Source organism: Sminthopsis crassicaudata, chromosome 1 (assembly GCF_048593235.1).
Source record: "Sminthopsis crassicaudata isolate SCR6 chromosome 1, ASM4859323v1, whole genome shotgun sequence".
In the NCBI taxonomy this organism is placed as follows: Eukaryota; Metazoa; Chordata; class Mammalia; order Dasyuromorphia; family Dasyuridae; genus Sminthopsis; species Sminthopsis crassicaudata.
The window spans coordinates 70,519,719-70,535,858 of record NC_133617.1 but is presented as its reverse complement, the minus strand read 5'-3'; the positions used below and the strand labels follow the sequence as shown (position 1 = coordinate 70,535,858).

General features: G+C 41.6%; 1 protein-coding gene across 7 annotated transcripts in view; it reads right to left on the bottom strand.

Moving 5' to 3' along the window:
• CACNA1A (calcium voltage-gated channel subunit alpha1 A) overlaps positions 1-15,351 on the bottom strand; it is a 255,371-nt gene extending 240,020 nt beyond the window's left edge. For all 7 annotated transcript variants that reach the window (XM_074286630.1, XM_074286464.1, XM_074286895.1 and 4 more), the window contains exons 1-2: positions 14,571-15,351; positions 13,719-14,011 (exon numbers count right to left, since the gene is read on the bottom strand). In XM_074286630.1, coding sequence (XP_074142731.1) covers positions 13,719-14,010 — 292 coding nt within the window. In that variant the 5' untranslated portion in view covers position 14,011; positions 14,571-15,351. The remainder of the gene's footprint in view (positions 1-13,718; positions 14,012-14,570) is intronic.
• Between the last annotated feature and the right edge of the window lie 789 nt (positions 15,352-16,140).

Here is a 16,140-nt window from a genome sequence, read left to right as displayed (position 1 = left end):
AATTTTTCTCTCATCTCCAGAGGAATAAAATGTGAGGACAAATTATAGAGATTCCCTTATTCTATCTGTCCCTTTCTACCCACTCCTGGTGTCCAGTGATAGGAAAAGACAATGAGTAAAAGCAACTGGTTAGTGTAGGGAACTTTCAAGAATCTGAATGTCAGAAGGGAGCACCTGTTCACAAAGAGCCAGGAATATGATGGGGAATAACAAGAACAACAATTATAACTAGATATTTAGAATTTGCAAAGTACTTCACATGCATGATTTCATTTGATTCTTACAACAGCCCTGAAAGATAAATGCTACGACTATCCTCATTTTATAGATGAGGAAACTGAGACAGAAAGCAGTTGAGTTACATAGCTAGTAAAAGTCTGAGGTAGGATTTGAATCTTAGTTTACTTCAATTCACAGTAGTACTCTATGCCATATTGCCTACCAAGGGAATTTTAAAATCAAAAGAAATCTACTATATCCTCTGAGAATTACAGAATTAACATGGGATGCTATAGGCTCAAGATACCATTCTGAGTAAAATAGGAAGAAGAAAAAAGTGGACTAAATCAGATCAAATAGATTTGCCAAAGAATGGCTAATGATATGGCTAACACTCAGCAAAATTGTGAAGGAAGTCAATTTGAGGTCATTCCCATGCCCAGAATCCCCTAGAATCTCAACAATTGGAAGAGCCCTTGGAATCTAGCTATCATCTCTTTAATAAACCAAACTAACAGTCATTCAACTTCTGCCTACGGACTTTCAGAGAAAGAAAACTTGCTACCTCCCAAGGCAGTCCATTTTATATTTAGGCAGTTCTAGTTAGACATTTTTTCCTACCTAAATCTTCCTTTCTACAGCTTCTAACTTAAGGCTAGTTCTGTCCTCTGGGGCTAGAAAGAACAAATCAAGTACCTCCTCCATTGAAAAGCTCTTCAAACACATGAAGACAGCTCTCATGTCCCTCTCTAAGGTTTTTCTTCCCCTAGTTAGACATCCTTAGGTCCTTCACTATTCTTCTCATTTAAGAGTTTCTAGTTTCTTCACCATCCTAGGTCACTGTCCTCTGGAAATTTGTCAATGTTCCTCTTAAAATGTAGACTATACAGAGAGTAGTGAGATTGCCACCTCTCTTATTCTAGATATTGTTTCATAAAGAGCAGGTAAGTGGTGAATTGGATATAGTACTATAGTCAGGAAAATCTGAATTCAAATCCAGCTTCAGACACTAGCAATATAACCCAGAGCAAGTCATTGAATGTCTCATTTGTAATGAGACATTTGTAAAATGAGATGTAGAAGGAAATAGCAAATTACTCTGGTATCTTTGCCAACCCTAAACAGGTTCACCAATGGTTGAAAAGTACTGAACAACAGCTTTACTAATTCAAGGTTTACCAAACTTATTCAACTAGCATGTCTCACTTCCATTCAATGCTGAGTCCACCAAAGGCTCCAGATTTTTCTCACATGAGTTCCGCTATATATAGTCCCACAATGTGTCCTTTGCTTTGTATGGGTTTAATCAAATACAAAAATTGGACTTCACTAGCACAGTGCCTGATAGACAGTGTTTCACAAATATTTATTTCCCTCCTTCCTTCCTACAAATTTTCATCTTATTAGATGACATTTTAAAATTATCATTCTTATATAACATGTGCTAAACATCCCTCCTAACTTTGTATCATCTAAAACAAACGTGACACCTATTCCTTCATCCAAGCCGTTGACAAAAATATTAAACAGAAAATAGCAAGGGTAGGTTCCTATGGCCCTCCATTGGAGATCTCACTCTTCCAGTAAATATTAATTCTTTAACGATGACTCCTCGGATCCCATAATTTGATCAGTTTTAAATCCACCCAACTTTACTATCTTCTATCTATCTTCCACATAAGGATGCCCTGAGAGACTTTGTAAAATGCCCTGCTGAAAACCAGATCTATGAAGACAATAGTATTCCTGATAAGCCATTCTAGTCTCCTCATCACAAAGTTGAAACGGGATTAATCTGGCAAGTCCTATTCTTGATGAAGTCATGCTGATTCTTAGTGCTTATAGCTCCCCTTTCTAAATGTTAACAAACTATCCCTTTAATAATCTGTTCTGAAAGAAATGCATCTGTAATGGCAGATTTTTGGCCTCCTTGAATCAAGGGAAGGAGAAATATTTGATGTATTTGACGGCAATTGTGACTCTCCCCAAACCACGCCACACAGACCACTGCCTTTTCCATCTGCAGCTGAGGTCAGCCCTTGTTGGGACATCAAGGGTTATAGAGGTATAATATATACCAGGAGCAATTAGGCTGCCAAGACATGCAAGTGAGACACGATCCATAAAATGGGCCAAACACCCAGTCTGAAAGACCCAGGAGGAAGAGAAAGAAAAGGAGGAGGCAGTAGCTTTCATCCCAACATTCGCTAACAGATATAGAGTGAGAGTTCTCTAAATATAGTCTTCTATATATACAGCTATGTATTCGTGTATATGTCTGCAGCAAGCCTGTTGATCATGTGGTATCCAAAGGTCAGAAAAAAAGCTGGCTTAAACTTCTATATAAAAAGCATGTATAAATTAAACTCTAAGTCACCCAAAAGTCCTAAGCCTCTGTCACCTTCAGCATCACTCAGTGAGAGAATGGCAAACATTTCAAATTGGTGTGAATGTCATCTCCACCATGTGCCCCTCCCTGAAGCTTCTCTGCTCATCATAAGAATCTTCCTGAATGAAGCAAAATCACCATCTCTTAAGGCTCCTCATCTGATCCAAAGGAAATTGGAACGGCAACACCATCAACCCATTGTCTCTCTTACATCCCAGCAAAGACAGCCCTGTGTCAATATTCATTCAATAAGATTTTTCTAAGTATCTACTATATTCTAGATGTCTTAGATTCTGGGAACACAAAACTAAAACAGTCCCTTTCCCTCAAGCAACTTATTTCTATTGAGACACATAAATAGTGGTCTGAGCCTGGAGTCAGAAAGACCTGAATTCAAATCCAGCCTTAGAAACTTGTTAGCTATGTGATCCTGGGCAAATCATTTCACTATTATCTGCTTCAGTTTCCTCAGTTATAAAAAGAGAACCATAATAACATTTACTGCCCAAAGCTGTTGTGAGAATAAAGGGGGATAATATTTCTAAAATGCTTAGTACATTGCCTGGCACATAGTGTCCACTAAGTACTTGTTTCCTCCCTCCTTCTCTTCTTACCTCCTTTCCTTCTTTCTTTCCTTCCTCCCTCCTCTTTCTCTCCCTTCCTTCCTTCCTTCCTTCCTTCCTTCCTTCCTTCCTTCCTTCCTTCCTTCCTTCCTTCCTTCCTTCCTTCCTTCCTTCCTTCCTTCCTTCCTTTCTTCTTCCTTGTTTTTTCCTCCTTTCCTTGTTAAAGACTAAATACAGAAAGTAACTGTGAGATTTGGGGGGTTGAGGTGTAGAGGTAAGAAAGATCACCTCCACCAGGGGGATATTAGCAAATAGAAGAGTCAGGATAGGTTTCCTGTAGGAAGTGGCACCATAGCTTCAGGAGCCTTGAGGAAATCAGGGATGACAGGTGAGTACAAAATGAAGTTAGCCTTAGGACTGGAGAACTTCTTATTTAAATATTCTGGTATCTAATTTACTTACCTGAGATACCCTGAAAGAACCCGGATCTGGTTCCCAAAGAAGTAACAAATGCAAATGACCCAGATCTTCAAAAACCCAATGAAGAAGCCATTAAAGAGATTACAGCAAAGATACAAGGAGCCTGGAGAAATCTATATCTCCTAAGAATGCTGCAACAATGCTTATTGGAGCTGCAGCTATCTCAGTATTTCTGGTACACCATCTCAGCAAGGAGTGGCTTTCAGCTCTGGAGCTGAGCTAAGAAGCATCAGAGCAGTGTAAATCAGAAAAATCCAAAGGAGCTTTCAAGATTCAAAATTAATTAGGAAATTTAGCTTACAGAAGATTTAAGCAATAAAGATAAGTGTTAAATGCCAGGACAATCTTACCGTGAGCTATGGTCTATCTTACAGTACCAAGAAAAAAATCCTTCCTGCCCCAATGTGTGAATTTCATTCTAACTATATCTCAAAATTCTGTTAGCTTGTCTTCTTCTTAAAATAAAAAAATATCATTATCATTTGTGCCCATGATTTCACCAATGGAGGAATCTCTCATTGTAAATCAGCAATTATTCTGCAACATAAATTCTCTGAAAGCTACCTGAGGCATCATTTGCCCAAGGTCAGAAACCCAAATCCAGATTATGGAGTTTCTCAGGCCAACTCATCACCTACTCTACTTTTCTACATCTCCTGTCTTTTTATATCTACCAGCTCAATTCTCACATCTCTGAATATTTTATAGGAACACAAGATCTGTAACTGGAAGGAACCTCACAGATCATAAAGAAACAGAAGTCCAGAGATATAAAGTCACTTATTAAAAGTAGCAAAATCAGCATTCAAATCCATATTCTTTCTCTCTTCACTCCAAATCCAACAGGTTTTGTTTGTTTTTACTCCACCACAGTGTCTACTTGGAAACTGAAAAATGACTCTCTTTCTATTCAGATTCCTTCTCATAATTTTGCTATCCATTCTCCCCAGCTCAAAACCTCTGATCTCTCTTCCTCCATTCAGTCACTAAGTCCTATCCATTATTTCTTGGAAATCTTTCTCTTACCTTTTTCCTTCTCCCTTTCCCTTGTCTAGGCTTTTTCTGCTTCACCCTTGGATTACTGCAGCAGTGCGTATTTAGGGTTTAGAGACTTTTCCAGGGCTTCATAACTTTTAGTGGCACACCTATACCATGCGTGTCTCTTTTTTCCATAATTACCATGCACTCCTGTTCAAGCTACATCCCAGCCTTTCTTGACTACACCATAGAAATATCTTCCCCCTGGAAGCCAACTATTTCTCACATTAGAAGTGCTCTGTACCCCTTCAGTCTCTTCCTCTGATCAGGCTGGTTTCTCCCCAAGCCTCCATTCTAAGGAGGAGGTTCAAGCCAGATATATCTTCATTCCTGTTCAGGCTGCCCTTCTGACTTCCTCTACTCTGTCTCTGGATCAGGTACCTTCACCTCCTTCCCACCTTTCTTTTTTAATTCCTTTTTTTTTTTAAATGAGTTGCCTTTCTTGTTATTCAATCATCCCAGTCATGTCTGACTCTAGGTGATCCCATGGACTATATTCATGGGATTCTCATTGCAAAGATATTGGAGTGATTTATCATTTCCTTCTTCAGTGTGTCCCCATTTTGCAGAAGAACTGAGGCAAATAGGGATTAAGTGACTTGCCCAAGGTCACATAGCTAGTAAGTAGCAAAGGTCCATTTTAAACCCAAATCTTCTTGACTCCAAGTGCTTTATCTACTGTTTTGCCCAGCTACCCCACTAGACTTACTCAGTTAGAATTTAACTCCCTGAGAGAAATAAGGGGTAGTCTGTCTTTGTGTGTAGATATGGATTCCCAATATTTAGTCCAACGCCTGCCCCAAAGTGAGCTCAATAAATATTTCTTGTTATTGCTTGTTCTGTTAAACCAGCAAATCAGTAATGGCTCCCCATTCCTTACCACATCAAATCTAAGCTTCTTCATATGGCTCTCAAAGACATTCATAAATTGGTACTATCCCACATTATTTTATATTGCTCTCCAACACAGACCTGCCAGCCACTCTCATCAAACCAATCTCCTCAGCTAGACTCCTTTCTGCTTCTTTGCTTATACTTTGTCTTCTCCAGTGATTTACATCTTATTAGTTTAAAAGGCTCAGCTCAAGTTCCACCTTCTTCCACCAAGGAGTACTCCTTGGCCCATTCGAAGCCAAATAGATCTCTTTTTTCTGACTCCTTTATCACTACAATCCACTAGGCATAATTAAACATTTGAGCACACATGGTTTTGCATTATTAGTAGACTGTTTCAGACATGTTAATCATGTCTCCATAATAAGTCTCAAAGTCAGATAGCTCATATATATACAACTTGTGTTTTTCTACTATCTATTAGCATATTGCTAAACACTAAGCAAAAACCCCACAAAAACTCAATTGATTATCAACTGCATTCAGTATTTGAATTTCAAACCAAGATGGGGCTCACTCAGAGGGAAATAAGACATTGTATAGGAGTAATTAGTACTTTTTAGGAAACTGGACCCATTAACAGTAGCCTACTACACCTGACAAAGAATGATGGGAAATCGGTCATTCTCTGGCCAAAAGAAATACAATAAATAGAGCCCTCCCTGCAGCTGCCCACTAAAATCTGCCAAACACTACCCACATTCCATTGTTGCACAGTAACCCATTCATGAGTCATAATTTGAAAGCCTGCATTTCACCCATGGACTGCCAAAGGGTAGATGAGACTTGCAAATATCTAAGACTTCCCATCAAGAGTCCCAAAGGATTGCTCCCTAATTTGAGAGGAACAACCTCTCTAGCCACAGAACCCTGCCTTTAAGCACTGGAAAGGTTGAAAAGGGGGAACATCCTGGCTCATCTGTTACCTCAGGTGAACCCAGCTGAAGCTAGCTACCCCGCAGAGAACAAATTAAAATCAACGCCTTGACTGCCCATTTTCTTTCCCTCTTCTAAAATCTCCCTTTGCCAGTTCCTCCCTTTCTATCTTTGTGATACTTCCACTTTTGATTTCTCATTCACAAAATCCACAACATACCATAAAATTTTCATAGAGGAAAATGCAATGTCAGCAGAGTCACTGAGCATCCATTATTCTGACTAAAGAAAGTAATAAAGGTCAATGAGATAATAGAATACAAAGTTAATAATATTGGTTCTTGAAGGTCATTATCTTTGTATCCCTTGCAGAGTAGGAAATTCTGGATTAAAGTCTTATTTTAAGATGATCAGTTAATTTAGTCTCCAGGTTGAAAAAGCATTATCAAGGTTTCATGTTCCTACTTCAGATACCGTTTCATGTATAAATGTTCTAAGAAGACTGATAAAACATTCACACTGACCCAAAAAAAATGAAACACATCTTTTCTTGGTTTTAGAATTTACAAGCAAAGGTAGCTCACAGCTCTATTTAAGAAATGGGACAGACATTAAAATTGGTGTAAGGGTCATTTTAGTGAGCTTAGATTGATCCCAGGAGTCCTAAGCTTCCAGACCATGGCTGAAATCTCACTAAATGCACTGGATTTACTATGTCAAAAAAGACACCTCAGCCAACTCTGAGACAAGGAACAAAGCTCAACACAGAAACAAATGAAAGCAAGATGCCTTTAGAACTTCTATGTCACAATCTGCTAGCCTGCTTTTAGACATCTCCATAAAGTCAGCTTTTAAGCAGAAATAATTCAAATAAAATAACCATCACTCAAAGGTCCAGTTCACTTGCTCCACTAGAAATCACCTCACTCACTACCAATGCTCTGACAACATCACTCTGACTTGTCTTCTTCTTTCCTCCCTATAAATGTGTGCACCTCTGATAAGATAATGCTTAAATTACTGCTAACTGGAATATAAGAAGGAGTCTAGTATAGCATCTTCCCACAGGCCACCTCCCCTTCTACCTTCTCCTTTCTGGTACTAGAGATAGAAAGAAGAGTGGAACAATATGGATTAAGAGAAGTAATAAAACAGGAAAATTCATTAGGGTCAAAGGACAGAAGCACTTGCAATTTCTCCCCCTTGGATTGCCCTGTTAGCCTGGGCAGCAGCTAACAATCTCTGTGGCCTCCATTTTGTAAATCTCTTCTAGCTGGTGTGCTCATAAGGGAGGAAGAAGAGGATGGGTAGTAGCAAGAGGAGTAAAAGGTTGGATAAAAAAGGGAATGTCGTGTGTGTGTGTGTGTGTGTGTGTGTGCGCGCGCGTGCGCGCGTGCGAGCACCTTTAATGAAACACACTGAAAATAATAGCATTTCCTGGTTTTAGAGTTTACAAGCAAATTTATCTCACAGCTCTATTTCAGAAACTGGGTGGCTACTATAACTGATGTAAGGGTCATTTTAGGGAGTTCAGATTGATCCCAAGAGTCCTGAGTTTCCAGACTGTGGCTGAGAACGCACTAAATGCACTGGATTTGCCCCCTTAATGAGCTATTCATTCTTCTTAAAGAGAGAAAACAAATGATAGGAATAGGAAATAGGCCAAATAGACAAGGGTGTTTCCATTCTGAATCTCTCAAAGAGAAATGAATACCAAAACTCTATTAAAAGAAGTCCTTGAGCTATTTCTAATAGAGTCAAATTAATAAACACCAATGAAGCTACCCTCTCAAACCATGATAAAAGGTTCTTTTCTTGGCTCCTACTTCTCCCATCCTCCCATTAATTCCCACAAATAAATCCCCCACTTTTTTTTTTATCAGAATTTAAACAAGTTTGGAAAAAGTGACCATTGCATCAATAAGAAGCCTGCTCATTACCTTCCTTCCTTATCTTAGAATCATAATATGTGACCAAAAAACATCTATTGTAATTGCTACGGTTCCTATCACTACTGAAATGCTACAGCTGACAGGGTTAAACTAGAAGATTACTAAGCACCTTGCCAACTTTAAGTCCTATGACCCTATGATTAAATAGGAAAAAGACATTTTCTTTGTATGTGCCTGGAGAGGGGGACACCAACGTTAAATTCCAGATGTTGAAGAGTCAAGTTGAAGTGCTTTTCTTATTTCTCTGTGGTGGTTGTAGTTTTTCTGGTGCAAATATGGAGATACCATCCCCCACCTCAATTTGAGGGGGAAAAAAAAAGGAGCAAATGGGCTTATTCAGAAATGTACTGCCTCCTGTCCTTTGAACACTCACTGTCATAGTGTCCCTGAAGTCAAATGAGTATTCTTGAATGCAGGAGCTCAAGATAAAGAAATGGAAAGGAGGGACTAAATGCCTTTACTAGGGGGAAATTGTTCCCAAATGAAAAGAACCAATCCAAACTCTGGAAAACTGGCTTCATCATAGAATTATAAGTACTTGGCTCTCATGCCTTTTCCAACTTTGGCATGCCACTCGAGACTGCTAATATTTTTTTTCAATCCATCTTTGGTATTGGCTTATTCATTCCCATGAACATCTACCACCCACAATCTAGTTTCTTTACATTCGGGTCAAGGACCACAATTATTATCAATTTTAGGAAATAATAAATTATCCATGAGCACAACATTCAAAACACTATTTAATTCACAATAGAGGCAGAACCAATTAGCCTAATGTCTGAGGATCTTGTCTACTGCACTGAATTGTTAAGAAAAAAAAACAACCATGTCTATTCTGAACTGCTGCAAAGATACATTTTAGAAACAATTTACTTTCTCTGATTTACCTATTGAGGACCTAAACCTACTATGGCCCTCACTTTAACAAAAGTAAAAAAAATAAAAAAATAAATAAAAAATAAAAAAGTCATCTCCCCTAAGGAAATAGGATAAATTAATTCATTCCTCATCACTTTGCCTTCTGAATAAACCAGTCAAGCTAATTTAGTTAAAGGACCATATAATTTTGCATCTATAAAAGAATTGTATCTACTTTGTACAGGTCAATAATTCACAAGAAACCTACAGGTTCCTCTCTTCTTAGAATTAAGAGTTCCCTCAGATTCCCAATTGCATCTACTTATAAAAAGATATGTCTTATAAGTTTTGGTCAATCGGATTTAATAAATACCCCTGGTGTCAATATGTCTGGGCTTCAAAAACTGGGAAGACAAGAGGCTCAGTTGGAAGAACTTTGTCTATAGAGAAGGCTAGGAAGAGAGAGAGGGCACAATTGCAGTCTTCAAGAATTTGAGGGGCTGTCATAAGCATGTTCTGCTTGACTTCAGAGGTGAGGAGCAGGAAGAATGGATAGAAACTGAAGAGAGTTCAATTTAGAATTTAGAAAGGAAAAATTTCCTAACAGAGATATACAAAAATCAAATGGGCTGCCTTATAGGTCCCCATTTTTATCTTCCATTGGAGACAGGATAACGGCTTCTGTGAAATGTTGTAGGGGGGATTTTATTCAGGGATGGATTGAACTGGATGGTCTCTGAGCTTTTTTCCAACTCAATTTCTGTGGCTTCCCATGAACATAAAAACTGGAACCACAGGTTTGTCACTGAAGGTTTCAACTATGTTAAAACCCAGATGTCTGAATTTGCCATCCCTTCTACAGACAAATCCCCCCTGACAAGTTCATTTAGAGATCTGCTGGCATCAGCAGACCTAGAAACAGGACACGAATGCTGCTTGTTCTGCTAGGAAATTCAAAGTACAAAGTAGCATTAAAGGGAAGCTCACTCAATTCAAAGTCACCAGATGTATGTTCCTGAGCTGACAGATTTAAACTCTCTGGGAACCATCAGGAGCCAGTATGACATTATTTAAATCTGGGTATTAATCGACAAAATCCTGGTATCAGAAGATGCAGCTACCCCACTTATGGATAAACAGCACACTCATAGAAAGTACTAATGTAAGCAACAATTCTAATGACATTTAATTAATTTCCATTATCTACGTTTTGAAAATAAAGAGAGGAATCCCCCCTTTTTTATAAGCTTCATGGAATGGAGAGATGGAGGAAAGGGAGGAATGCCAGGGGAGTGGCAGGTGGCAACTGAAAAGGTGGAGTGATTCTAAGATTGGCTCGATGTCTTGGAAAGAGCTGAACCAGTACTAAGATGACTTCTATTTGAATACTGGCTTTGCCACTGACTTGCTGTGTGACCTCAATGCCAGTCATTCTACCTCCAGTCTCCTCATCAATACAATATAGGGGGTTATTATGCTTAGAGGAAAATATCAGAGGACCCTTCCAAGTTCTAAATCTTATGAAAACAATGATATGTCCTGAATTAGTGCTTTCTGAAAGCATTTAGATTAGATTTACAGCTATATGTACAAAAACACACATATTCTCTTTATTCCACATGTCAGAAAGAGACATCTTTCCTAGTTGGCTCCTGAAATATATTATCAAATAGAAGGCCCAACCTAACAAGCAATGGAAAGCATCTCTGGGTAGTAGACGAATCCATGCTCTGCTCTGGGACCTTAATTCTTTGAAGTCTGTACACAACCTTGGGTCTTCCTTGATCCCCCATTCTCTGTGCATTGAATACACTGCGGATGATTCTATTTCTCTGTACCTAGCCCAAACCCTTTCTTAATTACTGTAAGCCTAGGTATTTAGTCCTAGCTGATCCATTCACAGTCCCCTTAGGCTTGATTAAATTTGTCTGCAAAAACCTTCCATCTTAGGAGAGGACAGTACTATCTTTACCACCCATGGGCAATTGGATGACACACACAACCTGCCAAGTGAAAATGCAGGAAGTCTTATTTTGGGACTACAAAGAGCTCGAGGATAGCTCACCACAGCAAAGGATGGCATTCCAAATGAAGGCCTATTCTCTAGCCTTGCAGTGCTGAGCTGCAATCCTTCCTTCAGGTAAACCCTTTAAAGTCCCCCGTTCAACATCGATGCTTACTAGGGAATCTAGGGTAGGCAGAGGCGAGTTAAGGACACAGCATAAAGCTCCTCGTTCCCCTCATTTCCTTTAATTTCAAAATCAGATGGGAAAAGTGAATTTAAACACAAGTCAGTATTGTGCCTGTTCCAGAAACAATCTTCCAAAAGAGAGAGGACTGAAGGAAAACTACTGTTGCATGACACATGTTCTTAGAGTCTCCAGGATGCAGTTCCTGAGCTTCCCCTCCAGCTTCCCAAATTTAGGTATGAAAAGCTAAATACAGATATTATCACTGATCATATCAGAAACCCCCAGAAGGGAAGGGGATTCCCAACCATTTTGATGAGTTAATCCTCAGCCATTATTCCAATTAATACCTTTCTCATTTTAGGAGGCTCTTCCTGAGGGAACCACTTTGAAGAGCTGTGTAATCATAGTGGTCATTTTCCATCAATAATTTTGATAGAATTCCTGTGATTACAGATGTTTTCTCCCTCTTCCTTCCCTCTCCCATAAACTCCCAATGAACCAATTAATTCTCACTACCTCGGGGTAAATTGAGGTCTTATCAAATTATTCACCCCAAACATTTGTGGTTCCCCCCTAAAATTTCAATACAAAGAAGTCAGCAGCTCTATTCAATATCTGGCCCACCAATAACATGCCAACACTGCTAGGAGGCTTCAGGCATATGCCTGTCCCTGGTGGGTGCAAAGAACTCAACTCTAGGATAAAAAAGAAAATGGAAATTAAACCAAGAACTTTTAACCACAAACTCCCAGGCAGAGCATTTAGGAAAAAAATGTTTTTAAGAGAATCTAGATAGAATCTCAAATTTTGAAAAACCAACATATTTTGATGTAAAATTAACCGTGATAATCCCAGCAAATTTGCTCACATGGAATCTAGGTCATGATTAGGTACCTGCTAGGAAACTGAACAGACCCATGCAACAAATTAAAGACCAGTCTCTGCATACAGCTCAACCGAAGCTAAATGTTCCTCTATCCCCATTTCAAGGAGAGATGGCTCCGAAGAGGGTCTGATAAGCTCTAAGGTTTATTTTGATAGAGGGTCAATAAAGGAAAAATGTGGTCCTCAACCACTTTCCCTTGAGTCTTTAAAAAAAAAAAAAATGTATTTACCTACCGAAGTTGGTCAATCCAAATAGATGGGAATTTTTTTCGGTTCTCTCCACCCAGTCCTCCAGGGCACCTGAAGTAGTATTTATCACTGAGGGAGGGGAGGAGGCCTTAGGAATGAATGGCTGATCTCGGCAGCCTCATTTCTTTTCCCTTCTCTGCCACAATGACCCAAACTGGGTTTTCATGGGCAAGGGTAAGAAGAAGGCATGTCAGATTTCTGCTGATGGTGGAAATCTATGCTTGCTCTACTAAGTTGAATGATAGCAACCAACACCTCCAAGGACCATTCTTTAGTGAATATGTTAACTGCGCATGCAGACATATAGCAGTAATCCCCATGTACAAATACATCACTTCACAGATCTGGTCCAAGCATCTAGGACCATCCTGTACCCTATTTACTAGGTGCAGCAAGAAGTCCTACAATTTCCATGTAAACTTTACACGGTCCCCTTTCTCCCTTCTCCTGCTCTACCTGTAAAGCTGCAGTTGGGTAAAGCAAGTTTGGCACCCTGTTGTTTCTCTTCCCACCCCATGAAGACCACAGACAGTGGAGAGTTCACTTGGTTCTCCCTTGGACTGGCCTACAACTGATGAGCTTCTGGTATTGAACACTCATCAATGAACAGGAGCAGCAGACCAGAAGCACAGCAACTACCACCCTTCTTTCCTCCTCCGAGCTCCCCTCTCTCACATGCTCCTGTCCTGTCCTGTCATGGCCAAATGACTCTTTTGGACCGGCCTCAAAGCCCTAACCAGAGATCCCCTCTGCAATCTTAGCCCATTGGGTGGAAGAGAATGGCATGGCCTGGCCTGCCCAGCCCTAATTTTGAGTCACTAAGAGTAATCCAGTTCCCCACAGAGCAACATGGTAGCTCCAGCTTTGTGCCTGGTCTGGCAAAATCCTAACCCTCTGAAGCAGTTCGCTCTTATTACCCTCCTCATCCCCCCAAGCCTCCATCTGATTCCCTACTCCCGACCAGGGCCCGGACCTGGCTGACTCCGACCCACTGCCCTAGGGCCCTATCCCTTTTGAAAACTAGGGTGGCCATGCAAGTGGTGGGGGCAGGGAGGGGAAGGCAGGGGAAGGGAGAGGAGGTGGGGAGTGGCAGGTGAGAGGGTCTTTGGCAAAGGATATGGCCATTCGGTGATCTTTTTGGCGTATTTCCTCACCACATTGTCCTCGCTGAAGAGGAACAGAGACCGGTTGACCGTGAGGCAGTTCTGTCGGACCGGAATAGGGTTGTACAGAGCCATGGTCCGGGCTCGCTGCGCCATGGATTGCTTGTACATCCTTTGCGCCCCAGGCTGTCCTCCCTGCCGGCTGCCCCCGGCACCCCGGCCGCCTCCACCTCCCACGACTGCCCCAGCGCCTCCTCCGGCGCCTCCTCCCCCGTAGCGGGCAGGCATCTCGTCTCCGAACCGGGCCATCCTGCAAAGAGGAAAGGGCCGAGGGTTACGAGGCTGCGGCGGATGCTGCGGCGGACGCTGCTGCTGCTGCTGCTGCTAAGGCGGCTGCTGCTACTGCTACTGTTGCTGCTAAGGTTGCTGCTGCTGCTGCTGCTGCTGCTACTGCTGCTACTGCGGAGCAGCTCCACATCCCATCCCATCGGGCGGCGGCAGTGGCTCGGCTCGGCGGGGCGGGCGCTGTGCGGCTCAGGCAGCAGCCCGGCCAGAGCAGGGGCCAGCAGCGGCTCGGGACATCTTCCTTGCTGTTCAGGGGGGAGGAGGGGCGGGCAAAGAGGTTGCGGGGGCGGGGCACGGGGGGAAGGGGGGGCGGAGGATGGGGTGGGGGAGCAAGACAAGCAACGCAAATAATACCTGATGAAGAAATCAAGGCAAACCTCTCTCCACCCCCTCCAAAAGGTCAATTTCTTCCCCAAAAAAATCAACCGCAGGTTCCCAGATCCCAGCTGCCACACTGACAGTTTTGAAAGAAATAAGGACCCCCTCCCCCCTCAGCGGCCCCCCAACCGGGAACGCGATGCAACCTTCAATCCCTCCGATGTCCGGATCAGGACTGCATTTTTTCAAAAAGGATCTCTCTCAGCAACTGAGTGCGGTTCTATCTTCTCCCGCAAAAAAATCATTTAAAAAAGAAAATAAAATTTTAAAAAATGTATTCTTGGCAAAGAAAAGAAAAACCAGCAGATAATACCCTTCCCCCCCCCCCAGTTCTATATCACTTGAGCATTTGCTTCTGATCCCTAAATAAATAAATATATAGATGAAATATATGTAGAAAAAAATGAAACATAAATTAAAGGGAAAGAAAAGGGGGTTGGAAAAGAGGAAAAGATTGGGGGGTTAGAGGGGCTGGGGATGGGGGTGAGGGAAGATGCTCGGAAGATCGCGTTAGGCTCCTTGAAGACGCAGGGCTGTTTGCTCTTCCTGTATCCCCACCCGTGGCTGCTGCTCCTGCCCTGATGTGTGTGCGTGTGCGCGCGCGCGAGCGCGCGTGTGTCTCAATTTGGCATCATCTTAGGGCTTGAATGCAGCAAGGAAATTCGGTAAAATCCGAACATGAAAGCTCGAGGAGTGTGTGCCATCCACCATCTACTCCTGACCATTGCCTAGGTGCTGCAATGTCTGCCTTTTTTTTTTCCTGCTGAATTTCTCTTCTTTCTTGAATTTGCTAAAATAAGAAGGGGAGGGGGGGGGGAATCAAGAGGGAAGGAAAGAGAAGAGAGTCAGAGAAAAAAAAATGGGAGAAAAGGTCTGAACCACTGGCAAGCTGAGCTATAATGAGCAGCGACTGATCAATTTAATGTGGGAAAGAACAGCCCAAATATTTAGCACATGATGTCTTGGGGACCAATCACAGGAGGTACTGCACGACAAACCCACTGGAGTTTGTGGGGGATAGAGATGGTGTAGAAGCAGAGGGGAAGTTGGGACAAATCCCCCTCCCCCTCCAGGAAGCCTGGAAAGAAGATCTTGTTTCCTACCCCACTATTCCCACACGGACTTCAATGGTAAGAGGTAAACTGCTGAGATTCTCCCCAGTTCCTACCTAAACTGAGGAGGGTGTGGGGAGAAACTGGCTGAAGAAAGGTGAGTGAAATGTAAAGATAGTACCTACTTTCTCAAGCTCTAAAGAAACGACATATTTCTTGAAAGAGAAATAAAAACCAAGCCCTTCTGGGAATTCTGGAGTTTCTCTTCTAAACTAAAAATAAATAAATAAATAAATAAATAACCAACCTTAGTCTATTTCTTGCTATCAGATGATAGCACCCAATATAGGGAACAAGGGACCACCCTTAGGCTATGAAAATTCTGAGTCAGCACCCCAGAAAGTCCCCTTAGACAAAGAAGCAGGAAATGGTTAATCTCCTTGTGGCTGATAATTAACCTGGTGGCAGCTACCGTGGGGGCAGGCCTACTTCCCTTCTCTTTTACTCCAGCTCTTCCTTCTAGCTGGCCATGGGATTAATACCATTTAATTGACATAGACTTCTAGGATGGCTTGGGAAGTCCTGTCTTTACTAGATTCACCAGGGAAGCTTAGAATGTTAGAGTTCAAAAGAACTATCTGATTAGCCCCCCCCCTCCCTCCAA